Source organism: Grus americana, chromosome 10 (genome assembly GCF_028858705.1).
Source record: "Grus americana isolate bGruAme1 chromosome 10, bGruAme1.mat, whole genome shotgun sequence".
Lineage (NCBI taxonomy): Eukaryota > Metazoa > Chordata > Aves > Gruiformes > Gruidae > Grus > Grus americana.
Genome location: NC_072861.1, coordinates 15,599,578 through 15,626,457, shown reverse-complemented (window position 1 = coordinate 15,626,457; position 26,880 = coordinate 15,599,578). Strand labels below are relative to the sequence as shown.

Genomic DNA, 26,880 nt, shown 5'->3' with positions numbered 1-26,880 from the left:
GGGGTTGAACCCTGCAGACTTTTTAGATGAGCTTTCTTGACTGGAATTCGAATTGCATTCCCTAGCATCAAATAAAGGACAAGGTTCAAATAAGGTTTGATTTATAAAGCGTCCTTTAAATACCTCAAAACTGCCCTGTAAAAGGGAAAAAGAATAACCTGTTGCCTGTTATAATGCAGGTGGCAGTTCTCAGGGCATCCCCTGACATGGACAAATTGTAGGCTCTGCTTTCTTGCTGTCAGTATCCAATGTACTACAGCACATCAAAGCTGATGTAAGAGTTAGTGTTTAAAGTGTTAATCTCCTCAGATGAAATGAAGTAATGCTCCAGAAATAAGCCTGTTGCTGAAGTTCCATTTCAGATCTTTAAGGACCTGAATGCTGATGCTTGCTAATAAAAATAGCACAGTTTTTATGTGCTTTGTGTGAGCTGCTTATACAGCTGCTGCTTTTCTAAATTCCTGCATACTGGGTGATGTATGTGCTCTAAAATAATAATCTGCTGCCTGAGAGCCACTAAAACTTAATCTACAATCATGTGTTGGAATTGTTTTTAACATTAAAATGCTAGGAGAATGTTTGTGAAACACCTAAGAATTCTTTTGCTCTCAGGCACTGTTGTAGACAGCCACCTATCAAGATGTGGGGCTGCACAGCTGAAAAGCAGCTTTTGGAGCTAAAACATTAACATTTGTGAGCAGACTTGTATAACTGGCTGTGAATTCACTTAGCCAGTTAAGACTGAACTCTGTACTTCTTGTGCCATATAACTCAGCTTCCATAATAAATAACTGGCATCCCCAGATCTGTTCTCCTGTCTGCCTTCTGTTGCAAAACCCTGTTACTGGAAGTTGTAGGACTGGCCACTGGCAGCCATAACTAACTACCTCAAATATTTGTCTTTACTCAGAATGCCTGATATCTTTTGCAACTGACCAAACCAAAACAGGAAAAGGAGTCAGTTAAAAGCCTGTGGGTCTGGAGCAAACTGGGAAGACATTTTTATTTCACAGAAACAGATTTTTTTTTTTCCCAGTACAACACAACTTTGCCTTTGGATCTCTGTGTTATCAGTACTTGCTTGTCTGTGCTATTGTGGCACATCATCCTTGTGCTTGCGTGGGCATGCATATACCTCTTTGGCAAGAAGTCTTCCTGACTGCTGCTCACCGCTCAGCTCGTCATCTGTAAACTGCTATTGCAGAACAGTGGAAATGCTGCTTATAGACATGGTGTCTGTGCCTGGGCTCTCGTACATCTGTGAGCAGCTTTGCTGGAACAGGGCACACTGAGGAATGCGTAGTGAATAATCTCATACAGTGAAATTTGTTGTGCTGGGATAATCTCTACAGTACACTGCTTTTCAAAACCGCTTTGGTTTATAGCAGGTGTTATAGAGAAGTTGAAGTCTGTCATGTCCTTGAACACTTTCCCTGTTTTTACTTAGTATCAGTGCCGGAGGGAAGCCACCTGCTTTTATGAGTCAGGGACCCTTGTTTGGAAGACAGGGTTAAATTTAGCAGTAGTGATAGCTTTAGCATAAAATCTAAAGAGTAATGATTGAATGTTCCTTGAACTGAATACTTAGTTGCTCAGCCTGCATGATATCTAGCTTGTGTTTCCGTGTGTCACACCCTGCCGAACTTGTTTTGCTAAGGTAAGCCATAAGAAAAATACCCTGAGTACATGCTCTTCTGCCTACAGTATGATTGTTTCAGAGGAGCATCTTTTTCAGCTGTTTGCCATGAGGAATGTTGGCTTCACTACAAAACAATCTGTGCTAGCTATTGCTATTGGCACTGGATAGTTAGGTTTTTTCAGCTGGGTTGAGTATGAAAATGTCTCTGGAATGGCTTTTCACATAAGCTAAATTTTATTTAAGCCTGTTATCTGATCTGCACTTTCAGAGAGTAAAGACTCTTGCACAATTCCTGGCAAGCTTTTTTCCCCTCACCAGTGTGGTATCATGTGCCTTCATAACTGAAGAGTTCTTTATATGCTCTCTTCTTTGAATGGTTTTAGTAAAAGCAAGCTGAAAGTCCACACAAATCCTGGATAAAAAGATGTCTTGTCCTTCAATCCTCCTTGGACTATTATGCTCAGTACTTGGTCTTGGAAGTTCTTGTAGACTTTCTATCACTGAAAGATGTAGATACAAGTCACTTTCAAAACCAGATTTGTCCATTGCCAAAATGGAGGGTCAACAAAAATAGTCTGATAGACAGATCATATGCCTGATTCTGCTATAGATTATAAGGATGCTTTACAAAGTCAAACTTGTCCCTCAGCTGAGGACAGCTTTTACTGGAATGCAATGATACAGAGGCATCACTATGTTACAGTCAAGGCTTTACAGGCTTTTGTAGTAGGTTAGATTGGCAACTTGTCTTGGTAAAAGAAAGTGTAATATTTTTAATAGCTTATTGCTTTAGCATCAATCTGGTAATGTGAGTTTTAATTTGTTTTAGTTTTTCACTGATTATGCAAGATCTATACAATCTGGGCAACTTCTTTCCCCTTCCCTGTTGAAGTCTTGTGATATTCAGTCTCCTGGAGCCTGGATACTTAAGGGATTTTAGGCTATCTGTCTCACCATAAGTTTATTGCTTAAAGGCTGAGGGGCAGTAGGAAAAGAGAGATAGGTGAGAAAGCTCTGAAATACATGCAAGTGTTAGAGCAGCAGCTAGTTAACTGCTTTATTTTTAAGTGCAAACTGCAGAAAAATACTTAACATGCTTGAGTACAACTAAGTGGGAGTAACAAATCTCTGCATCAGAGTACTGTCCTATGCACATTACTCATGCTGGAACTTGACCTTTGAATATTTATCTAGAAGAGTGCAGTTACATGCAGAGTGACTAATGCTAGCACATCTTTGCCGCAGACAGTGTGATGCTTAAACAACTGGCTGGAGTTAGTATAAAAGATAAGCTGAGCACTTTACTTGGTCCATAGGATGCTCAGAAACACTGACTTGTGCACTCTGAAGGGAGCAAGCAGTGACTGCACCTTTGTCCATCGGACTTGACACAGTTTTAGCTTTCAGATGGAAACGTGCAACCTACAGGTAGCATTTGTCTATTATGGGTGGAGTTACAGGGATTCCTGCCATGGTTTTAGTCTTTCCTTTAACAAAGAACATATTGGTGAAACCATGTGTGCTGTTTGGCTACATAAAAGCAACATAAAGGTTTGATTTACTGAAGATCAGTGCTTCAGGTGACTTCCAGTCAGGTTATTTGAAGGTAGGTTTGGGGTTTCTTTTCCCCCAAAGAAACCAGCTGTGACCTGACAAGGCAGGCTGTGGTAAGTAGTACACTCTTGATAAGCAGTATGCTTGAAGCCATTTGTCTTCAGTAGTGGTGAGGCTTTGAAGACTCTTGTAATTTCCTCTCTAACCACATCCTGTGGTATGTGCTGCTGCATCTATTCCACTGGATGACTGTAACTTATAGCTGGAAACTGAACTGTAGATGAATGTGAGGAAGGCATTGGTGCTTGCAGAGATTTTTTTTTTTATCAAGGTGGTAGCAGTAAACAGTCACAGCTGTATAGCTTAGCTGCTGTAGCTGGAGAAACTGCTTTCCTGTTAGCCCTGTGGCATAAGACTTTGGGTTTTACCTGAGATAATCTTTGATTTGAAAAGCACTATATAGAGGTAGAATCACCAAAACTTTCCAATGCATTTGCTTAACCTAAGATTAGAAACCATGCAACACAGTTGACGTCTGAGTCTCTTCTAAAAGAGTTGAAAAATTTTTTTTGTAGGTTGTATTTGACAGGTCTCCTCCAAAAAGCTGCTAGCAAAACCCATCTGCAAAGGACTTCTGTGAAAGAAGACACAAAGCCAGTCAAGCACTGTCGAGTGTGGGGTATGGCTACTGACCTAAACTGGTCATAAAGTCAATGACTGGAGGTGAAGCCAGCTGCTTTTTCTTATGCTAGAAGAACAGTATCTTCTATCTGGCTGTTCAAAACCCTCTGCAGTGAGCTGTGACTTGAGCAGAACCATCTGTAGTTCTTTTTGTGCAGCCTTGTTTACGTTGATTGCATTATCCCGATGGATATCTGCTTTGAATCATGAGTGTGTATCCACTGACTACTTTCCATCTCTACCAGCAATTGCAGAGGATGAGCTTGTACAGTCCCCATCATTGCTGGGAACCTCTGCACGGCTGGTGTGCCGCAAATTGTGCCTGGCAAGACCCACCTGCAGTGCGTATGCTGGACTGATAAAAGACAGGTAGTGGTACTAGCCTCACGTAGACTTTTTTAACAGGCTTTATAGTTGAGTGATAGAATCCAGGATGCACTGAGGGCTAAATTAGAAGGTTACAAGCATCAGCTGGCAGCTTTTGTAGCTTTTATTGAAGTGGTATCTACTTTTACAGGAATTTATTTTGGGTCTCTTTGGGAAGTGCACTTGCAAAAACTGAGTGAAACGACAATGAACTGCTGTGTTGCATTGACTGTAAGAAGTCTCCCTCATGGATGAGAGAAGGGAACACGGAGAAAGGGTGTACTGCTGCTCTTGTCTTGTTAAAAAAGCCTAGATAGTTCTTATTTAATAGAAAGTCATCTTTTTTTTTTTTTTTGAGGGGTGTGTAGGGGAAACAGGGAGTTGTGGATACAACCCAAGAGCTGTCATGGGGAAGAAGGTCCAGCTATGTGAGTAGGTAGTGGTCAAAGTATAAAAGAGGCAAAGCTTCTGTCGCATTCTAGTGGATTATGTGCGTAAGTGGTAACTCTGAGCCCTGAGTTGCCTGGTTTTCTGTGAACAGAAGAAAGCATGAAAGAACAGGCTCTCTGCTCTATGTGGTCTCAAGAAGCTGAAGGGAATAATTGCAGAAGCCCCCTCAAAAAAAAAAAAAAAACAAAAAAAACAAAATGGGGAGGGAGTTGCTAATCTCTCAGGATCCAAGGTGGTAGCAGCAGCTCTCAAGCTTCTTCTGGATACTCTGCTGTGTAGCAGCAACCACAGCTCCTTAATTGGAAGCATGTCCCCTGAGACTGCTATTCTCCTAAACAATAAATCATTCATGCTTTCCTGTTGAGAACTGATGTCACTATCTTTTTCAAGGCATCGGCTTAGTCTGTGCTTTGCAGAGTGGCCTGGTGACTGCCCCGCCGCCACCACCACATGGGCAACAGTATGTCTCCTGTTAAACCACTTGCAGCTCTACTTTAACAAAACTGATAACTAAGCCTTTGACCCCTTCCAGCTAATAGCTGTGTTTCCCCTATGTCTTTTTTTTGAGGGCCAGGAAAAAACAATCTGCTTTGTCATCTAGCTTTAATATGCCCTTGATAAATAAATGTAATTGGTAGAGTCCCCCCTCATGTTGAAAGGGATTTACTATTCAGTGGAACTTGGTTGGCCAATTCTGACAGGTCCTTTTAAAACTCTCCTAGCTTTACCTAACTCTGAGAGGCAAAATCCCCCCCGTATTGTGCCCTCATTTAACTGAGGAAAGCATTTCTGTGTAAAATCATCCCAACCAGCAAGTTCTAGAAGACAGAGCTCTAAGACTTGGTTATCAATCCTGTTGTTTCTGCCATTGGCTTGTACAGTCAAGTGCTTATGCAAGGTCATGTGGCCCAACCCAGCAGGCTTCAGTGTTTCAGTTAAAACAGATTTACAACATTTTACAGGTTTTGGAGGTCAGTTTGGTTGGCTAGCAACATGCTGTCCCAATCTCACTGAGGCACAAGGCCTCTGTGTATTTGAGAAGCATTTGTGCATGTAACGCTTCAATATAGAGGAATGTCTGGATTTTGGCTTCTGCTGCTGCTATCAGTGCTGATTTCTCAGCTTTGAGAGCGTATCAGTGTCTCTTCTTGTGTGAGGCTGCAAAGATCAGTGCTGCCAGTTCAGTCAAGCAAAAACAATTTCATATTTGTTACTATATTTGGTAGTGAGGGGGAGATTTGTTATGGGAGTGCTTATCTGTTCTCAAAGGCTCATTAACACAGCAGGGATAAGCAATTAAGTTACTGCCTCTTTCAGGTACATTCCACCTCTGATTTGGGGAAAGAGCGGACATATCCAGACTGCTCTTTACGGAAAAATGGGGAGAGTGAGATCACCGCATCCGTATGGACTTCGCAAGTACCTCACGATGCCAGATGGAGCAACAGCCACCTTTGATCTCTTTGAGCCGCAGTCAGAGCACTGCATTGGAGGTCAGTCAAACAGCTGCTGGCTGCATAGCGCTGCTAACCTTGATTCTGTGCCCTGGGGGATAGATGAGGACACTGCCACTTGATTTAGCGGAAAGGATAGATGATAATTCCGGTGACGGAGGGAGGTTGCGAAGCAGTACTGACCAATGTGTGGAGGCTATGAGGCCATCTTGTTGAATACCTGTATCTCAGGCAGCAGGAGAGACCCTACTAGACTAATTAACTGTTTGTGGCAAGAGGTGGGGAGTTAATGAACAAAATAAATGTTCCATAACCTGTGCCTCAAGTGAGAGGCTGACAAAGAGGATTTGGTGATAAGTCTTGTTTGGCATGCCCTTTGCCTGAACAGAGGCTAGCTGCATGAGGTTCTTCATAGCCTGGCGTGTATGGAAAAGAAGCTAGACTTTATCTCCCCATTAGAAACAGATTTTTGGTAGTCTTTACTAACAATAGGTATTTCAAGATCTGCATGACAACAAACTTCATGTGCACAGGATATGAAGGAGTCCAGACATGAAGAGAACTCCATGAAAAAGTAGAAAATCATGGTGATTCTTTACAACATTATGTATGTTCAGAGTGAATGTCAGCTTTCAAATTCAGTTACTGGTAGTAACAGCAACACTTAAAACTGAGTTATTGTAGCTGACTTCAGAAACACAATTTACCACTGCAGTAGCTGACTTCATTGTAAGCCCATGACTCCCATTTGGCCTTCAGAAAAAGCAGAGTTCTTCTGTCAGTGTTGAGATCCTCATGGTATAATGCTGCATCAGAACTGTTCGTTATCTTTATCACTGAAGAGAATCTGAGCAGTGCTTTTCTAATGAGGCAAAAATTCAGTGGCTAGAGCTGCTAAGTGTTGGAGCTTTGCATATAAGTGCAAAGAGTCTTACAGCTAATTTGAAGTGCATATGCTAATCCTGAATGTAATTTACTGTGCTACTTGAATTACAACAATTACTTTCTTAGTTGATGAAATAGTATCTTGTTAAACTAGTGAACAGTGTCAGCAGATCTAATATCATTAGATTAGCTACAAAGCAGATGATGGCTACTGTCAGCTGATCAGAATGTCTGTGCTTAGCAAAGCTTCATTTTGAACATCTGTGTTTCTCGCAGCTCTGGAAGGGAAACAAGAGAAAAGCAGTGTAGCCCGTCTACTTGGTGCATGAACAAGGAGTGGGCTCCAGAGCTTCCACACACTTAGCAGTCACAACAGGCTGTTAGAAGGCAGCACATGTATAATGTCAAAAATGTCCTTCAAAGGGATGAATTTACTCTTGGTCTTTAGGCAGTGCCTGTGGAACTGTTTGGACAGCTTTCCCTGAAGTTATGATACTGTTCATCTCCTGTATCATGAATTACTTTTTTACATCTGTAGCACTAGAGCCACTAGTCTCCTGTCCCGTACTGGATTTTTGGCAGAGTAGTAGGATTTTTAGCTTGTTTCTGGTAGATGGTTTCCCACGAGTTTGAAATGGAAACCTTCTGAATATCTTAATTTGCATGAGGTGACATTTACTTAACTTCCCTCTCTTTCTGTGCACAGAGGATGTCACAATGGTAATCTGCCCTGGGATTGCTAACCACAGTGAAAAGCAGTATATCCGCACTTTTGTTGACTATGCCCAAAAAAATGGGTACAGATGTGCTGTCCTGAATCACTTGGGAGCCTTACCAAATATTGAGCTCACTTCTGCACGGATGTTCACATATGGTAGGTACTTTATGGCATGTGGCGACTTAATTTCAAGCTTGTGGAATTTCTAGGGCTTGAGCAGCCTCCTTCAGCATAACACAACTGCCGTGTCTGAATGAGAATGATGATTTTTGTACTGTTTCTTAGGAAGTAGACTGAACTTACATGTGAGGAAGGAGGGAGGCTAATACTGAGATTCATTTTTCCTTGTCTCTTATCCCAGCTCTTACACATGCCTCCTAATCAAGGAGGCAGTTTTTTGAAAAGAAAACTTCTGAAAAAAAGCTCTTGTGGCTACTAAGAGCTGCTCAAATGATTTTAGTGATGCTGAAATGTCTGTTTAGTGGAATATGAAACAAACCTGGCTGTGAAGAATAAACACTACTTCTAAGGCTGTATAAAATGTAGTATGAGAGGAGTTTGTACCAGCCTATCCAGAAAGTACACTTGTATCCTAGGAGGGACAGATGAGGATGGGTCCCTGGATGTAACACAAATGTCAAGGAACAGCAACAGTTCTACAGTATGACGGTAGAGCTACAGAAGTGGTATTGCTTAACTGCCATGATTTTGGGCTTTCACCTTGAGTACAAGGAAATCTATCTTAACCTAGAAATGAAAAGGAATATAGGATTTGGAACTGTGTTAAGGGTGACTCCAGCTATTCTTAACTGCCCTGCTAGTGAGTAACATGATCTTGGTAGAATGTGGTATTCTTGCCTATGACCCGATCTGCTTGTTCCTGAGTTCTCTTGAGCCCTCATGTCCCTCTTTACTGCAAACATCTATAGGTATATTATGTCATGAGTCAGTTGTGGTTTAGCAGAGTGGTATTAACCTTCTTTTTCCTTTTTAAAAGTAAGAAAGATACTGCTAAGTTTGGATTAAGTTTGAATGTTTATATTGAGCAGTTGAATTGACAAAATAGAAATACTGTGTTTTGAGATTCTGGGCCTGGCAGGCAAATAGGCTGTAATGCTTTGTTGCTTTTTATAGTTATTAAATCTACTCCTCAGTGGAAAACATTTCAGGAATACCAAGTGCCTCAATTTGTATTGAAGTCCTAGGCTGTTAATGGCTTCAAGCCTGCCATGTCTTGGGAATTAAGCTTGGTGTTCTTTAAAGCATTTGTTTTTTTGATAAGTCAAGAGCTTTCTTCCATGGAGTTTTGCTTTAGACCTTAGGGAGTTATACCATAGTGCATCTCTTGAGACATACCTTTCTGAATCTTTTATAGCCTTGGAAAGGGCAAGGAATGTCTTGCACTTCCTTTGAGTATGACAGTAAATCACTTGGTAGAGTTGCTTGTAAAGTGGTGTGCCAGCAAGACCATAAGCAGGCTTTACTTTGCATCCAATACAAATATTCTAGTGTCCTTCCAGCTTTTGCTGGATTCCTGACATATTTGTTGAGGAGCAAGTAGCCTAAATTTGGCTGAATCCTCCAGCCTTTACATCAAGCTTGACCTGTTGCTATTCTAGTTTGGGATTTCTGAAATTGTTGCCAGCTGCCCTCAAATCATGAGGGTCAAACACTAAAGTATTTTGACTGCTGGCTTCTTCCAGAGGAAACTAGAGCAATGCAGCATTTGTCATCTTGAAGAGAATTGCTCATTAAGAATGTTCACAAGGAAGTGCCCAAGCCCTGCTGAACTACTCAGCCAGAAGCCTGCCATGTCACTGAAGTAAACACAAACCCTGGTGCTCAGTCTACTCCAGAGCTAGCCAAAACCTGAGTCTGTCTGGAAGGATGCTACAGTTGGGGTGGGGACACAGTGGAGCACTGTTAGGTTGGCACAGGGTAGAATTCCAACTCTTAGGATCAATCTCCTTAGACAGGTTCCACAGGTTAGAGCTAAGATTTTGACTCTAGACAAGAATAAACAGCTGGAGTTTTTTTGTTGTTTGTGTGGTGCCTCCTGTGCAGTTTGCAGTCTTAAATCCAATGGGAAGGTTAATAAAGGGCATAGACAGTTGATACCAGCATACTAATGTCATCAGTTTTGCAGCTGTTTCTCTCCATGTTTCCCTTTTCCAACCTCAAAGGCAGGAGAAATAGCTGTAGGTACTCAGATGTTGCATGTGTGGAGGCCTTCAAGTCTATCAAACAATCTGAGGACCCCAGTACTGCCAGGAGCTGGATCCCTTGGTGCCTGTGGGATGCAAATGGGTGTTAGCTGAGAGCAGAACAGATCTCTCTATAGAGGTACTTACCCCTTCTCTTGAAAAGGGGATACCCATATGTCTTCTAGGAAGCTGCAGTATCTTTACCTCTTCAGTGGTTAAAAAGGGCCAGCTGCCTCTGTTTAAATCCTTCCCTCTGATTCCAGAGAGCAGCTGCTTAGTCAGGCTCTGCAACAGTCCACTGAGAGCTCTGTCCTGACAAGCCAGCTCTGCATTTCCATCCCCTCCCTGCATCAGCATGGATTTAAGGATCCATGGCAGCCTTGCTAAAAGCAAAGGAGCAAGCTGCTTTCCAGGCACCTCACTTGAGTTCAGATATGGCAAACTGCCTCAGGAAGGTAATGATGTGTGCTGTTCTTAGACAGTAATGTCAAGCCCAGAGTTGTTGGACTCTGGCTTTTAAGCTGCTTTAGAAGGAAGAGTTTGGATAGTCAGATTAGCTGTTGCCATGATTTTTAAGCAAGTTAATTTCATTTTTGGCACTCTGTCAGAACTAGTCATGAGCTAAGGTCCACAGGACTCGTAAAACAGATACATGAACACATGTGTGAATCAGAGCTCTTAAAACCTTAAGGTTATTAAAAAGTCAGAAAGGGTAAGAAGCTGAACTTAAAGCACACAACTGAAGCCTGAAGTGGGAATCTAGGTATGTTAGAAGATGATTCTTGACTTTGTCCTTATTTTTAGGTTGCACCTGGGAATTTTGTGCCATGGTTAATTACATCAAGAAGACCTACCCTCAGACCCAGCTCGTTGTTGTGGGCTTCAGCCTGGGTGGAAACATTGTGTGTAAATACCTGGGAGAGAGCCAGGCCAACCAGGAGCGAGTTCTGTGCTGTGTCAGCGTGTGCCAGGGGTACAGTGCACTGAGGTAGGTCTGGACGTTTCTCCATGCCAGTCTCTTCTAGGGTGCAGGAGGGGCAGATCTTTGGCAGGGTGTGTGTGGAAGGGCAAGGTGAAGAGAGTGGTGCTTCTCTTGCATTGAACTGGTCTGACAGACTGTAGTAGGAGAGTAGCATCTCATACGAAGGAGCAGCCAAAGCTCGGTTGATTTGGCAGCATAAACAAGCTTTCTGTCAACAGTGCAAATAAGTTTTCTGTACCTGGCCAGGTACGTGCTGGCAGCTTCTAGTCTGTGGATGTGAGCTGGCCTAACTCTTTCTCATTGCTACAGCATCCTAGAGAAGGCATTCCCCATGCAGTCCTGGTGTAATTAACCAGGCAGGCTGGGCAGCATGACAAATTGCAGAGATGATGCCAGGTTTGCAAGCAATAGTTTACACTTTCTCATCACTCTGAGAAGTATCCCTTGGTTCATAATAGTTTGTCTGGCTCCAGTGTAGTTTCATCTGGCAGCTTTTAGCTGGGGAGACTGGAAAAAGGCACACAGCTCATACACTGTAAGTCCATGTTCCGCTCTTAGTATGTGTCACTGAAACAGTGCTGTGGGCTGATGAGGAGGTGGAGAGGCACTTGCAGCTGTGTTATACAACTTAGAAGATGGGGAGGAGAAGGCTTATAACCCTAAACTCTGCCTAAAGTGTTACCCTATGGTTCCCTACTTGGAAGCAAAGGAGCTTCCTGGAAATTACAAGAGCTGTGACAGCTCCACCTAGTGCTAACACTTCCATTTGCTGATGGAGGATCTGGGTACAGCACTACTGCTTGAAAACTGGTGGCTCAACTAATGTGCTGTAACTTTCTATGTATGTACAATTACTGAAGATTAAAACAGTGTAACTGGCCAAGCTACTGTATTCAGTTTTTAATGTCTGTACATATGCACAGTTACTAAGGTGTAGCTGCATTTTTGGGCCATGAGACTATTTGAAAGGCAAAAGAGGCTGTTGAGACTAGGTTATTTGGCTCAAGACTCTTTGGGCAGATAAAAATGGTGAAACTATGGCAGCCCTGTGAGGGGCTTGCTATGGAATTTGGCCTCCCAGTCTGGTTAAGACATCTGAAACTCTTGATGCAGCTGATGCTCTGCCTGTACAGGGACCGGTTTGATATTCAGCAGTCTGAAGATACCTGTTATGAGTTAAGCTCTTACAGGTGAAAGTAAGAAGCTTTTCTGGAAGCATTAAGATGTGACTAAAAGCTTGATATGCACTTCAGTAATATTTCAGCATGCCTCTAATCCCTTTTGAGATCAGATGTGACTACTGCTAAAAGAGTCTATAATCTACTGCTAGGTCCCTATGAGTTCACACCCTTAAAATTTGAACAGATGCTTTCAGGAACAGTTTTTCTGTTTTGTTTCAAATCAAATGCTCTTAGTTTTCTTGGGGTTCTGGCATGGAGCACAGAGCATCCTTTTCAAGCCAGGTCCTCAATTGCAGCCATCGGACAGCGTTTGCAAGGATCACGTCTGGCTGCAGTCCCCTTGGTTCATTTTCTGCGGTTACGCAATATTGTATTTCTGGTCTCCAAAATGATGAGTAATGCTGTTCCCTAATCCGATTTCTGTAGTAGTAGGTCATGATGTGCTGGTAGAATAGCAGGGAAAGGACAACCTGTTTAACAATACTGCACTTACATATTTGTGTGGAAAAATAACAGCTGCTTGTCTGAGTTTAATGCAAGTCTTCAGCGGGTTGTGTGGATTATTGAGCTCTTGACTCCACCTGCTGGCTGAACATCTACTAGCAGATCTCCAGTCACAAACCATCTGCTGTGCATTACTGGGCAATCACCAGGAAAGCTTTTCAGATCTTGTCTCCCTACCTAATATCCACTGCTGGTTTAAAATGCTAATTAGCTGAAGAGCTAGGGGAAAGCAACATCAGTAAATATCTACTAAGATGACAACAGGATGGGGAGGACCTTGTGCCCCTGGTTGTAGAGGTGGGAGGGAGGGAGGTATGGAGCACTTCCAGGTGGAGTGGTTAAGCCTTAGCCTTCCTGGGCTTGATCTGGTAGGTTAAAATAACTGGCCTCATCCCTCTGGGCTATGTGAAAGTGGATTACCAAGGTAGATGTGACCAGTTTAGTTTACAATTCCATTTTCTCTTTTATTAGCTTGTACAGCCTTTATCCCCCAAATAACTTTAGGATGTGAAGGGGGGGGAAAAAGTGGTGGTGAACAAGGTGCACCAGGGATCTAGAATATGAAAGCCTTTCCAGAGCATTAAGCATGAGCCCTATAGATGGGCATAATAAAGTAGCAGCAATACTAGGATCTGCCAGAAGAATGAGGCTCTTAGTTTAATGAATTAACACAGAGTCTGGGGAATTTGTTCCCTGAGGCTAAATGGGGACAAGCCTCCTTATTCCTTAATCTTTGTCTGCACAGGCTTGATTCTGCTTCTTGATCTTGTGGAATGCATCTTCACCATAGCTACAGGCTGTGGGGAGAATCCTTGGCTTTGAAACCTGTGCAGTCCTCAAAATACCGGAAGCTGCCTTTTTTCCAGTGTTTGCAGCTCTTCATGTTAGGAGTACTACTGTACACCGCAGGAACTGGAAGGAAATGTAGTAGCTTTAACTTCAAAAGTCTTGTAATAACTTAAAAGGTTTGCTTGGAAAATCAGTTGTGAAGAAACGTGCATATTTCTGTCTTCCATTATTCCCCTGCCCTGGCATAAACATGGTAGGTATAGTCTGGCTAGACAAAGATAAGGAAGTTTTGGGGTTTTTTAATTCTATACTCCAGCATGGCTTACTACAAGAAAACATAGCTTTCTTTTGCTCTGGTACGGGGCTTGCAGGTTGTGGCTTGGGAAGTCATGCTAAATCTGCTGTAGTTCTCATGGTATGCTAATTTTTAAGTGGTAGGAGTACTTGAGTAGCTGAAACTGCTCCCAGCATTCTTAGGTTGCTTGGTAAATGATAGTGTGTTTCCTCAGTAACAGCAAACCCTGCTAAGAGTAAAGCTATAACCTACCCATGACCCTGCATAGCAAAGGAGTGCTGGTATCTGGCAGAGCTCACAAAAGTATGGGTGACTAATTCTGTTTTAACAACAGATAAGCTATGAAGTGCTATTCCGCTTTGAGAATAGGTAAAGATTTCAACTCAGATGTCACTTGCAGCTACAACTAGCATTTATTTCTGCAGTTCCTGCCAATGAAGTTAAAACAATAATACTGTCCATACTGGAAACACCTGCACAAATTATTTCCTCTGCAGAGCTATATACACAACAGACAACACTCTGTTCAGCAACAGGTTTTAGTCCTTTCCTTGGTAGTCCCATTAGGTAAATTACGTTCAACTTATGCAAAGCAATGCTAAAATCCTCTTGTCAGTGTTGCAGATCTTGATTGATGGCTCTTAAATGCTCTGATCAAAACAGCTAATTGCATTGTGCAAAATGAGACTGCAGATCTGTTTTCTGATACTACTGAACTCCATCAAAGTGGAAGTAATTTCCTGGAAAAGGTTAAGCCATGGCAGGGAAGGCCTGGAGATTTGTTTACATAGCCTCCAGGCTGCCATAAGATGTTACAGTGTATTAATTAGATCTTTCAGCTCTCCATTAACAGCTTTGACTGTTCTGCACTGTGATTTTTTTTTTTTTTAGGGCACAGGAAACCTTCATGCAGTGGGATCAATGTAGAAGATTTTATAACTTCCTCATGGCAGACAACATGAAGAAAATCATCCTTTCTCACAGGTACTGCAGTACATCACTTACACTGATAGTATTGATTGGGCCAATTGCTATACTGGATTTGTCTTCTCAGTACTTTAAAATAGGATTCCTGAAAGATTACACACCAGTTCCTTGCTTGGTGATCTTTGACATGGGCTCCTCTTCTCTTCATCTAATCTCATTCATATACTGTAAAATATACAAATAGTCTTTGGTGATCTTGTTAGAAGAAAGCAGGCTTTATTGTCTTTTTGCCTTCCGAGGAAACTCGCTTAATGAATAAACAAGATGCACACAGCAAAACATTGCAATTAGACTTCAAAGTGGAGTATTCTGCATCTGTTTCACTTCTAGCCAAAGAATTCCCTATTCAAGGAGCCTCTTGTTCTGCCACCTACCTGAGGTAGGACTGATCTTCAAGATCTGCTGACTGGGGTTGCTGTTTGTCAAATAAGCAAATAGTCAAGCTGTAGCTCTGGCTTCTAGCTGTTCCTCTAGAAAGAGCGAGTAGCTAGCAAAATACTTAGTGTTACTCTTCCTGGAGTGCAAGTGTACTTATAGGATCCATGTTCTGTTGTTGTGATCCACAGCTCTCGCACAGCAAAGGAATGAGCATGTTGAACAGGTGACATGCTCAATGTTGTTTCCTTCATCAAAAGTTTTCTGGGTACTTCTTTCTAGGGTAATAAATGTGTAATTACCTCATCTGTGTATATTTGAAGTTGCCTGACTTGAGGGAAAAGGAGGGGAATATCTAAGACCCATTCCAACTAAGAGCATGTGTTGCTTGCAAATTTTTAGTTCATTGTTTACACTCCTCTGCAGTATGAAACCCTTGTAGAAGGAATTAGGACAGCTGACGTGTGGGATGATCCACATAATTCATTCCAGATTGACAAATATTTAGACAACTTGACCAAATTTAACATGTGAAGTTAGGTAAGCCCCCATTAAAAAGTAGTTAAATTCATAACCCAGAAAAAGCCAGTGCTGCCTTTAAGGCAAGTCTGTTAAGTAAACTTTTTTCCATAATCACTTGTGCTCTAAGGCAGCTCCCCCAAATCAAACCTAGCCTCTCTCCTACTCTGCCCTGCAGCTGCCTGTGAAAGGGAATAAAAACTCCTTTCCAACTTGCAGCTTTTGTTCTGTTTGTTAGGGGAGCAGTTTGTTCTGGTAAAGAAACACCTCCTCCCCTGAGGGCAATAACTAATTATGACAAGTGTCCATAGTAAATAGCTTTCTGCTAAGGTAATGCCCCAAGTAATTTCTGCTGTGTGAGCTAACCTAATGTCTGTGCTGGGAAGCTTTAGGACCAGATGGTGAAGGAGTTGCTATGCCCAGGGCCACTAGTGCTCTCACCCAAGCCACCCACAGGTTTGGTCTGAAGCCAAAGGACCCTCCCTCTAACATGCAGCCTCTGTTCCAAATACCCTTAGTGATGTCTGTTCTGGGAAGATTCTTTTCAGAGGCCACCGATGCAGTTTTTCAGTGTAACAGGAAAACATTTTATTTTTTTTTTATGAAGAGGCTGCTAGGATTTCTGTTTGCCTTGCTGCAAAGGGAAGTGGACAAATAAGCTGTGATTGTTCCCAAGAAAACCTCATGTAGCCCGCTTCTAGTCTTATCTTGTCAGAATTGGTAAACTCAACTGTCCTTGAACAGGTCATGGCTTTGCCCTTGTTATGTTATTTGGATGTTTTTCTTGATGTTACTCTTTCAGGCAAGTTCTTTTTGGAGATAACAACATGAAGAAGCCACAAAGCTTGTCAGATGCTGATCTGAGCAAACTCTATACAGCAACATCCCTTATGCAGATTGATGATAACGTTATGAGGTATGAAGGGCGATTCTCTGATCCTCTGTAGAACTCTGAAAGTACATTCTCTGTCAAGTGTTGCTCTTGCATGCCCCTTCCTGTGCCTGTAGGAATGTGCTGAAATACAGCAGTGACAAACTCAAATTCTTCGTTGCCTTCACATTGAATAAAACTTACAAGGAAAAAAAAAAAAACACAACATACTATTGACAGTCACAGCTTCTGTAAAATCATCCAGGAGGCATTTATTTATCAGTAATGTCTGAACCTGCAGCCTTCGCTAATGTAGGAAGAGGCCAGCTCTGCCTGCAAGCTCTAGCAAAACAGAGTGCAGGATGTGGAAAGCAGCTCAGAACTGCTCATGAACGTCCTTAGCCCTGCTCAAATTCTGGAAAAAATCTTCTCCCCAAAAAACTCTACTGCCTTCTCAATAAACATTAGGGTTGGCTGAGACAATAAACCTTTTTTACTTGTCATACTAACACCTAAATTAAGCTCTCTGCTTTATTAAGCAATAGTCTGTTACTGCCCATGTCCTTGAAAACTACATAGCACTTTCGTCAGTGGCAGTGTTCATACTGTGGCATGTTCTGTATCAGGCATTGACATCTTTCCAAAATGAAGCTGTAAACTGTCGGCTATACAGCTGTAACAGTTTTGGCAGACTGGGAGTATTGCTGCCTGCTTTTAAAAAGCCATTCCTAGGGAAATCTCCCTACTTGTCCCTCATCCCTGAGGCCTTTCTAGTTTGGGCCAACAGGTATGTTGTCTTTTATGTCAGTAAAAAAAAAAAAAGCACTTGAGTATAAGTTTACTGAATTCTTGGTTTGGAATGGAGTGCTAAGGAATTGGCAAAGAACTGGAATCACAATGAATTCTGCATGGCTTGTAGGGAGGCCCTTTTGTCCCATATGTTTGAGGTTCATAAACTGCAGTGGTTCTGTATTTGAAAAGGCTTTCAGGTAATGAACAAGATCATAACTTTATCTTCTATATGTACATTTACTTAAGGGGAGTGGGATATTTCAAAAGAAATGCCCTGCAGGCTGCTAGACTTCAACTTGCATGTTTAACTTGCCCACGCTATCACAATGTTTGAGTAAGCACAGAAAGCATAAAAACACGTGCTGTCCAAGGTGAGTTCTGCAGAGGCACTGGTTAGGAAAAAAACGTTGTCTGTGAAAATCGAGGGATCGCTCCTGTCTTTGTATAGATGTCCTCACTTGAAAGGAAGGGTCACGTGGGTACTAGAAGCAGATGATTGCAATGACAGTCTTCTCTGTTTCAGGAAGTTCCATGGCTACAGTTCCCTGAAGGAATACTATGAAGAAGAAAGCTGCCTGCATTACTTGCACAGAGTAAGATCTTGCAATAGAGACTGCTCTTGTACCTTCATTTTTCTACTGGAGAGAAAATGCTCCACGGTTTCTGTTGATATCTAGACACAGCTGTCTTAGCTGGGATTTTCAGAAACAGTCAGGCACAGTCTATTGGAGTGGGATTTCAGTTCTTGCTACCTTTAATACTGAAGCTAAATGCTCTGGACTCTTAAGAGCTTATAACTGACAGGTAGTAGCACCCAAGTGATCTAAATAAAGCCATGCATTGAGCTGAACGGCTCTGAGTGTACAAGGATAAGGTGGGAAATGGGTGGGTGGCATAGAGCCTGCAGTTTCAAGGAAGAAAGGCTTGCTCGATACTGTGGAAGAGACTCAGGACACTATCTGGCAGGCAGACGCTTAGCAGACCAAAGTTTTGCAGAAGTGGAACTGGAAGATTAATTCTTCCTTGATTTACTGAGCCAGAGGATGGAGACATTCCAAGGGAGTTTCCTGGACTTTAACCAAGGTGTCCATAACAGAGCTGGCACTAGCTGCCTGATGTGCAATGCAATGCAGAGGAAAAAAGGGTGTAGCTATTTGAATTCTGAGACTGGGAAAGATGTGTGACTCAATCTGTATTTGCTCTGATGCACCCCTGCCCCTTCCATACAATTGAGTTGGGGGGGGGGGGGGAAATGCTGCAGAGTACTCCATTGGTAAGAAGTCACTAGTCTTAATTTTCAGCTCCAGGTACCAGGCAACTCTGAAATAAGATGTCTTAATTGAGTTAAGCTAAGATGCTTTTACAGTTGATAGACTGAAATTCAAAACCCAACCCCTTACTGTTTTATTTTTCTGCCGTGTTTCTTGATGCAGATCTATGTTCCTCTTCTGTTGGTTAATGCTGCTGATGACCCTCTTGTGCATGAGAGTCTTCTATCAATTCCAAGAGCTCTTTCAGGTATGTTGAAGCAGTCTCCTCCAGCTGTGCATATTTGTGTGCCTGCAGCTTCCTTATCACATCATGATCCATGATTTCAAAGCAGCTTGACTTGCCTCCTTACATCTGTAATCCTGTGGGAGGTATACTAAGCCTCTTGAAATCACCAGTTGCTAGAACTAACAAGGCTAACCTCAAGCAGGAAGAACTTGAGCCCTTTCAGGCACCTTCTGCTGTGTTGGCTTGTGTTGATAGCCAGCAGGTTACATTCCTGAATCAAAAAATGCTTCCTCCTGTTTTCATTCCTCACTGAGATTTAGTAGAAAGCTGGGTTGTTATAGTTATAGTCTTGATCAAGTGGCGGGGGGGGCATACGTGTGAGACTGGTACTGAACTAGATCTCTCCCTTGAAAGGAGTTCTGTGAGCTGTCTATCTTCAGCCAAGAAAAAAGGCAAATTACCTTTAGAAGCTCAGAACGTGGGAGCTGGTGGCTGCTTCATCACACAAATAGCGGGTGCACAGGGAGGGAGGGCGGCAGGGCTCACTACTTTTCCTGGTTGAAAGCTGTGAGCTGAGAATTTATCCACAGCTGCTTCCAGAAAGAAGCAAGCACAGAGATTTTATCACCATACATGGAACAAGGTGGCTGATGTACTGTGTTATGGTTTAACCCCTGCTGGTAACTAAGCACCACGCAGCTACTTGCTCACCCCTCCTTCCCCAAGGGGATGAGGAGGAGAATGGAAAAAACCAAACCTCATGAGCTGAGTAAAGAGAGTTTCATAGGACAACAAAGGAAGACAATAATAGTAATAACAAAAGTGTTATTATTAATTGCTTACCACATGCAGAAGGGGAGAAAAAAGCAGAGAAAAAAAGATCCCTGATGCCCAGTATATTTCTGAGCAGCAAATCTGCCTCCCCAGTTACATATGGAGCATGACGTGCTATGGTAGGGAATATCCCTTTGGCTAGTCTGGGCCAGCTGTCCTGGCTGTGCTCTCCCAGCTTCTTGTGCACCTGGCAGTGCTTGACACACTGAAAAGTCCTTGACTTAGTGTAGACACTACAAGTACCTAGCAACAACTAAAAACATCAGTGTGTTATCAACATTACTCATACTAGATCCAAAACACAGCACTATTGCAGCTACTGGAAAGAAAATTAACTCTATCTCAGCTGAAACCAGGACAACTGTCAGAGCTGGCACAGCTCAACATGATGTTAACAGTCCTAGCTCCAGTGTACATGAGTTAAAGATGTTAATTTGTCAAAGAAAGAGCATTCTTATGGCAATACCTGTATTGCTGTAAGGGCCCAGCCAGCAGCATTTCTTGGGCAGCCTTCTTGTACTGCCTGGGACTGGTTCCTGCAGATTGTTCTGTAAAGCAGTAAGCTTATGTGTTTTGGACTTCAAAGTACCCGTGGCCTTTGTCAGTGCACTTCTGCTTCCTACACGTGACTGCTCCTTTGGTTCGGATGCTATGCCAGGGATAGAGTTGATTATCACAACTTAAGATTGTCTTGTTCTCAGCTCCAAGATGATAACCTTCTGGAACTTTGTGCCTCCTTTTGTTTTACAGAGAAAAGAGAAAACGTCATGCATGTGCTGCCCCTTCATGGAGGCCACCTGGGATTTTTTGAGGGGTCTGTACTATTCCCAGAACCTCTTACCTGGATGGATAAGCTTGTGGTACAGTATGCCAATGCCATCTGCCAGTGGGAGAAGACAAAGTCTCACTGCTCAGACACAGAGCAGGCTGTATCTGGCCAGGAGTAATTGACCCAAAGACTCTGGATCATGTCAATATATCTCACTCTTTGGGAACATCTTGTTTCCTCACCTGCTGCTTCAGGTTTCCATTCTCCTTGATATCCTATGGCTGGGGTTTGATCACAATGTTTTCTTCTGAAGTGGAGTTAAAGCAGAGGTTTAATATCTGGTTAGAGCATCTTTGCATATATAGTCACTTGAGTTTGTAATTTACTGGTCTGCTTGAAGAGTTAAGTTGCTGACTCTGACTTTTTACAGGGTTATTGAGCTAAAGTCTGCTTGCTTTAATATAGCAGAAGTTTCAAATGTCAAAATCCCTTCACCTGCTGGTCAAAAACTTGATCTGCAACACTTGTTTAGATGTAGATGACTCTCTTTTCCTCTGTCCTTGTGCTGGAAAACCCTGTACCAAGCCACAAGCCAGTGAATGGTTCAGTCTGTAAGCCACTAAAATGTGGCTTGGAAAAACAATGTTTGACTGCAAGTAGAGTTCCAGCCTTGCACCATTTCAAGGGAGCCTTTTACTTCCTAGGAATGCACTTACACAGGTCAATCAGTTTAAAAATACTGAACTCTTCTGTGCTTCAGCTATCTGTGGATTGGGGTGTCTTTTTATGCTGGGACTCCAGGTAGAGAAAAGCTGCAGGCTGGTAATACTAGTTAATGTTTTTATGTAGACATGTTCTCGCACCAAGACCAGATCAGTCGCCTTCTTTTCATCTTTGCCTCTCTTTAAACGTAGTCATCTTTAGTAGTGGATTTTTTTGTTTAACCCAGGGCTTTTTAAAGCTGGCTCTGGCTTCTTCATGGAAATCAGTGATTAAGAGTCTGTAGGATCTTTCTGTGAGCTCAATCTGTTTAAGAATATTGCGTAGACAATTATGTACTCTTAGGGATTAACTTGTCAGTGGGATGGGGGAAAGGTATCTGCTTAGATTTATTTTCCTTATATTAGGGTAAATAATACCAAATTTCCTCCCCTTAGCTTTCAAAGCATCAAATGTTTTTCAGACACAAGACTTGCCTTATGTTTGTTGGGGAACTGGTTGTCTCTAGCCCTGTACAACTAAAATTATGTCTTTGCATGGCGCACTACATCCATATCTATGTAAATACTGTAGGATTACTGGCTTCAGTAAGACACTGGGCTCTTCCTCACTTGAATTCCTTTTCCACACACAGACATCCTCTTCTAGTTTTAATGTGTGAAGTGTGAAAGCAGTTTGCAGGAAAGATGCCTACTCACTTGTGCTTTTCCCTCAAGTGGCTGTAATGGTCTGTGCCAAGATTGTTATTAAAGATTCTAGTCTGTCCCCTGGAAGGAAGGTTGTCTCATGACAATCTGGAGACTGAAACTTTGTGGTCAGAATCTTTTTTTTACTGTTTGTTCTGTCAATATTGTAGTCTCATTAGTCCATTCTTACAACTTCTTTATCACAGTGGCAGTGAAGTTCTTTTCCTGTCACACTTCAATTAGCACTTTATTGCTTCAGCCTTGGTCTGTGTTCCAGGCACTTTAGTTTATAGCTTAAGGGTGAAACAAGCTGCAAGACTTCAGTCTGGTAATATAGGGGAGCAAGCCTTCTGGACTGCCCTGTCCCTGAACTTCAGTAGGTTGGAGAGATGGGTTTTTGTTTTAATAAAGCAATAATTACTATTGTAGCAAAGGTGCATTATCATATCAGGAAATTCCTTTAATTTGCCTTAGGCCAGACACCTTGGCCTGTTAGAATGAACTGTGGATGTCTGCATGTTCTCCTTGTTAATAAATCCAAGTTTCCTTTTTTTCATCAAAGATGTGACCAAGTAAAGCTATAGCAAGACTTGGCCATGCTTGTGGCTGTTCCTTAAGAATTACTTTAGGGCATCAGTTAGCAAGGATATTCTTAGCTGATGGATATCTCATCTTTATGTTGTTATCCTCTTATTCATACTGCATCTGTATATCACTAAAATATGTCATAAAAGACATTTCAGACTTTGTTAAAGTAGCTGTTCATGTAATATTAATTGGATATGACTTAAATATCTTTTTGCTTCAACAGAAGTGGAGTGTAAACAATGCTTGTACACATCAAATAGATACAGTATAAATTTAGGTGTGTAGGGGAATATGGTTATCATCTCCAGTGGGCTACAACTTTAGAAGTCTTTCAGCTTTCATAGTGTATTATAGCTGTAGCTTAGACAGGTCATGGCTGTCTGCCTTAAAGAAACAAAACTGCCCTTCCCGTGCTTCACGTGTCCTTCCTCAATCTAGCTTTACTGTGCTGAGTATCAACTTCAGACAGCTCTCAAGGAACAGAAGCTGTCCTTAGTACCGATAACTGCTGTTGAAGTGAAGAACCCATCGTATGACCAACATGTGGATATCTATGAAAGAAAGGTCAGTGTGCATCTGACCTCCTTGGAGAGAAAAATGTCTGCCTTCCTCAGCTTGAGAGCTTTATCAAAAGTAGGGGCTCTCTGCCCAGCTCCCCCAGTGGCTGAAGCTCTGCTCCCTTCCCAGGACCCCAGGCTGGTGGAACAGTTCAGTTGTTGACTGGCCCAAAACATGAAGTCAGAGTGAGAACTGGTTCAGCACTTTCTGGGAAGGTTAATGCTGAGGCAAAGCAAGTATTTTGCCTCTGCTTCTTGGCCAAGTCATGCCAGTCCCTCTGAAAGCGGAGCTTTGTCCTGGGAAGCTTTTTCCTGGGAAAAAAATTTTCCTCCTTCTGTTCTATAAAGATCATTCTTGACAGACCAGCTTTTTTTGTTTCTGAGGTATGAACAAGCTACCTTATCGAACGTACCTTCATTTCAAACTGATTTCGCTACAGCAGATGGCCAGTCAATCAATGACCAGTTTTTAAGCATGTCTCCTAAAATAAGGTGAGAAACTGGGCAATTCTCAAAGCACCAGGAGCTGTAGCTTTGTCTAATCAGATTTTGCTTTAAAGTTGGAGGGTCTTTTCGAGGAATACTCCTTCCTGCCCCGCAACCTAAGCCTTCATACTTTAGAAGTGCTGATGCTGTGGACTTTCTGAAATTCTCAACTACAGAAGTAATATGAGTCTGTCTTTCTCCTTTGACCTGTTTTTGCACTTGCATCTACAGCTGTTCAAAACACTTGACTTGACCAACTAATTCCAGCCTGTTTAGGGAAGAAGAGCTTTTGTCATGGCTTCTTTGTGCGAGGCTTCTAAAGCCTGAGGTTCAGTTTACTAAACCTGTAGGTAGGAGCAGGGGAAAAAAGCTCTTCTCCCCATCCCACCCAATTTTCTGCTTTCAAAGCAAGGCTCATGGTGTCAGACTTGGAGCAGTAACTTAAAGGGATCTTGGGAGAGTAGAAAGTTAAGCTGCAGTACACGTCATCTGAAGGGAATCCTGTATCAAATCCTGCTGCTGATAGTAACTGGCAACTGATACCTTGTGCCAGTGCCCCAGGATGCATGGGACTTTGTCCAATCCTAATCTGAAATACTCTTCTTTCCCAAAATAAGGCAGTATCAGTCTTGTGATGTGGGCAGATGGTCTTCATTTGCCCAGTGAACTCAACCTTAAATGCAATCTGAATTTTTAAGTCTTAGAGATGAAGTAATCTTTTTCATCCCTTCTCAAGACACGTGAGGTTGTTGAAGTATGCACTTGTAGATCATTACAGTATAGTCTGATAGTGCAGTTCAAGATTACAGCATGATGAATCTGTCATCTGCTCTGTTTAGTTTCAAACTGGGATTAGAGAAAGCATTAGCAGAGCTCTTCCACAGGTAGCCTCACCTGCTATACTCACCTCCTTCCTGTCACTGGATGTAAGTAGCACTTGAACATAAACCCGAAAGACACTCTCGATCAGCAAGTTTCACAACTATTACTGTTTGATGGTTAGGCTGGTCCAGCCATCATCTTTGGCAGAGTCTGGAGGGATCTGAAGCTTGTAGGTGAGCAGCTGGGACTTGCTTTTACTGAACACAGGGAACTTGCAGCTTCTGCCAGCATTTTTAATGGTCTCTTTGCTAGCTTCTAAATGGAAGGTGTTTTCAAATGGGCCTGACAGTGTTGTAGTCACACTGTAAAGACAGACACTTGAATTTCCCTGCAGTCCTTTCCTGAGTTTTTTTTCTGCAGTTCCTGTTTATGAAGATACATGTTACAAAGACAGGGCATTAAGCAAAGAACTACTATCTCCAGTACTGAATTTAGCCAAGCTACCTTTGTGTCATCTGTCATGGGTATGTCAGAAGTTTCTAGACCACAGCCCTTTGACACGTGGTGCCTTGCCCTTTTTCTCCTCCCTTGACATCAGCATATCTAGAGACTTCAGTAACAGCTCTGTCAGAGCTTTTGGGGCTTTGCTTTTTAGCAAATGTATTTTCAGACACTAGGTAGTGACTTCTCTGGCAACATACACTGTACAGGTGTGCTGACTTAAAGGACCTTTGTGGGCAGCCTATAACTAGCTACAATAGATTTTTAAGGCTTAATATATGTAAGCAGTGGATCTTTTTCAGCTCTCTGCTCCTCTAGCAGTAGGGATTGGGTCATAGGAGGAGGGTTTGCTTTCCTTAATATGCGAGTTGTTACCTTACAATCCCAAAGTTATGTCTATTAACTCTTCAGTAGCATAGCTGGAAGTAAATTGCTGATGTGACTACATCTCAAGAGAAGGAGCAGAGTAGCAACTTCAGGATTTAATTGCCAAACAGTTTAGTCACCTGGATTGCTTCCAAGTTTTTCTAGAAATACTATGTCTGTCCAGAGCTTACTGAAATTCTTCACAGCCTTTTCCAGGAGACCAGAAAAGGCCCTAGCCTTGTGCTGCATGTATATGTCATTTGTTGTGAAGAGCATCTTGTTTCTGGCTTGTCATGCTCTACATGTCCTTACTCCTTTGGTGGGTCTGTTGGTTGGGTAGGTCCTGGAGCCACAGTGTCTCAAAGCAGCATCTTCTTCATGGCTTCTAGGTGAAAAGCAAATGGCTCTTCTTGGTGTGAGGACTTCGAGTTTTCTGAGCCACACTGGCCCAAGGAAGAGGTCTTTCTTTTATCACTGGGAGTGTGTGTTACACTGACCTGGACTTTCTCAGCTGTTGGGGGAGCCTAGGTGTAACTGCCATCAATGAGTCAAAACAGTTGCCAGCTTTCCACGCGGTGGTGGAAGGGTTTCTAGGGTTGTCCTGAACCATTGCATTCTGAACATCTGTAATCTTGAGTTTGCTGGTTAATCAATGGACACAAACTGCAATCCAGGGCAGCATTTATCAGGTTGGATTTGCTAGTATTGAACATCCTTTTCCAAGTCTCTCTGACACTCTCCAAAAGCTCCAGCCCTGCACCTGCTAAAGGCCATGTCTTTCCTTCTCACCCAACAGTCTTGCCTAACCCAGGTGGTTTTAATGCCAGTAAGGAGCCTGATCCCACAAGGTGGCTCTACACAAAGCCTTCTTGATTCTGTCTGAATGACAAGCTCACACTGTCTGCCTCTGCTCATGCAAGAGTTCTGATTAGATACAGAAATGTCTTCTAGGATCTCCACCATAGCTCTGCTGAGATGCTGACCCTTCTAATGGCTCCTGCTAATTGTGAAGCTTTTTTAAAAAAAAAAAAAGCCAAACAAAACCCACTTGTACTTGATATAACCAAACCCTACTGCTTAGCCCAAGTCAGCAACTTTCCAACAGAGCATGTTTTCTCATTGTGTTACTTGACAGCTTGACCATAATTCCCAGTGACAGATCACTGGATGTTCTTATTGAAAGCATAACCTCTTTCTCTGAAAATCCCAAGCTGAAGAGGTATAAATATTTTCAAATTGGCAAAATAATATTCTGGAACCATCTCTAAATGCTGCCCTGAAAAAGCTTGTATACTGAGATACCTTCCCTGCTGCCATGTTCTGAGTCAGATTCTCTGGAGCTGACAGCTGCAGGGGAGATGATTTGCAACTAGCAATGCAATTTTTCTATATCTGCTGATGTTTACCTTTAAAATTATATATATAAATATATATATAAAACAGTGTCTTTGATTTTTTTCTTTAATTTTTGTTCTTCTGTGTGGTATAAAATGGAGGTCATTGCAAAACAATGTAATTTTGTTATCTTTGATTCAGTGGGATTTCATTATTTAAAAATAAAGGACTTATTGAAGTCAGTGCTATATGTAGTGACTGTGTGCAATGTTATTGGGTGGTGCAGTCCAGCTGTCACTCCTGACAGGCACAGCCATCATGCTTTCTTACTCCCTTCCTCTGTTAGCAGGGAGAAGATTGTCTGATGTGGGAATATATTGGGCCAACAAGGTAATATTGATTAAAATGCAAGTGGATATCTGAACATCTTCCCCCAGTTATGTTGGATTAGCTAAAGGAGGAACAAGAGCAAT

At 42.3% G+C, this 26,880-nt stretch overlaps 1 protein-coding gene across 5 annotated transcripts in view; it reads left to right on the top strand.

The window, feature by feature from the left end:
- ABHD2 (abhydrolase domain containing 2, acylglycerol lipase) overlaps positions 1-26,130 on the top strand; it is a 41,247-nt gene extending 15,117 nt beyond the window's left edge. For all 5 annotated transcript variants that reach the window (XM_054836467.1, XM_054836472.1, XM_054836469.1 and 2 more), the window contains 8 exons: positions 6,008-6,183; positions 7,736-7,903; positions 10,756-10,939; positions 14,594-14,686; positions 16,386-16,499; positions 17,770-17,839; positions 18,680-18,764; positions 20,328-26,130. In XM_054836467.1, the coding sequence (XP_054692442.1) occupies positions 6,008-6,183; positions 7,736-7,903; positions 10,756-10,939; positions 14,594-14,686; positions 16,386-16,499; positions 17,770-17,839; positions 18,680-18,764; positions 20,328-20,524 (1,087 nt within the window). In that variant the 3' untranslated portion in view covers positions 20,525-26,130. The remainder of the gene's footprint in view (positions 1-6,007; positions 6,184-7,735; positions 7,904-10,755; positions 10,940-14,593; positions 14,687-16,385; positions 16,500-17,769; positions 17,840-18,679; positions 18,765-20,327) is intronic.
- Positions 26,131-26,880: the final 750 nt, after the last annotated feature.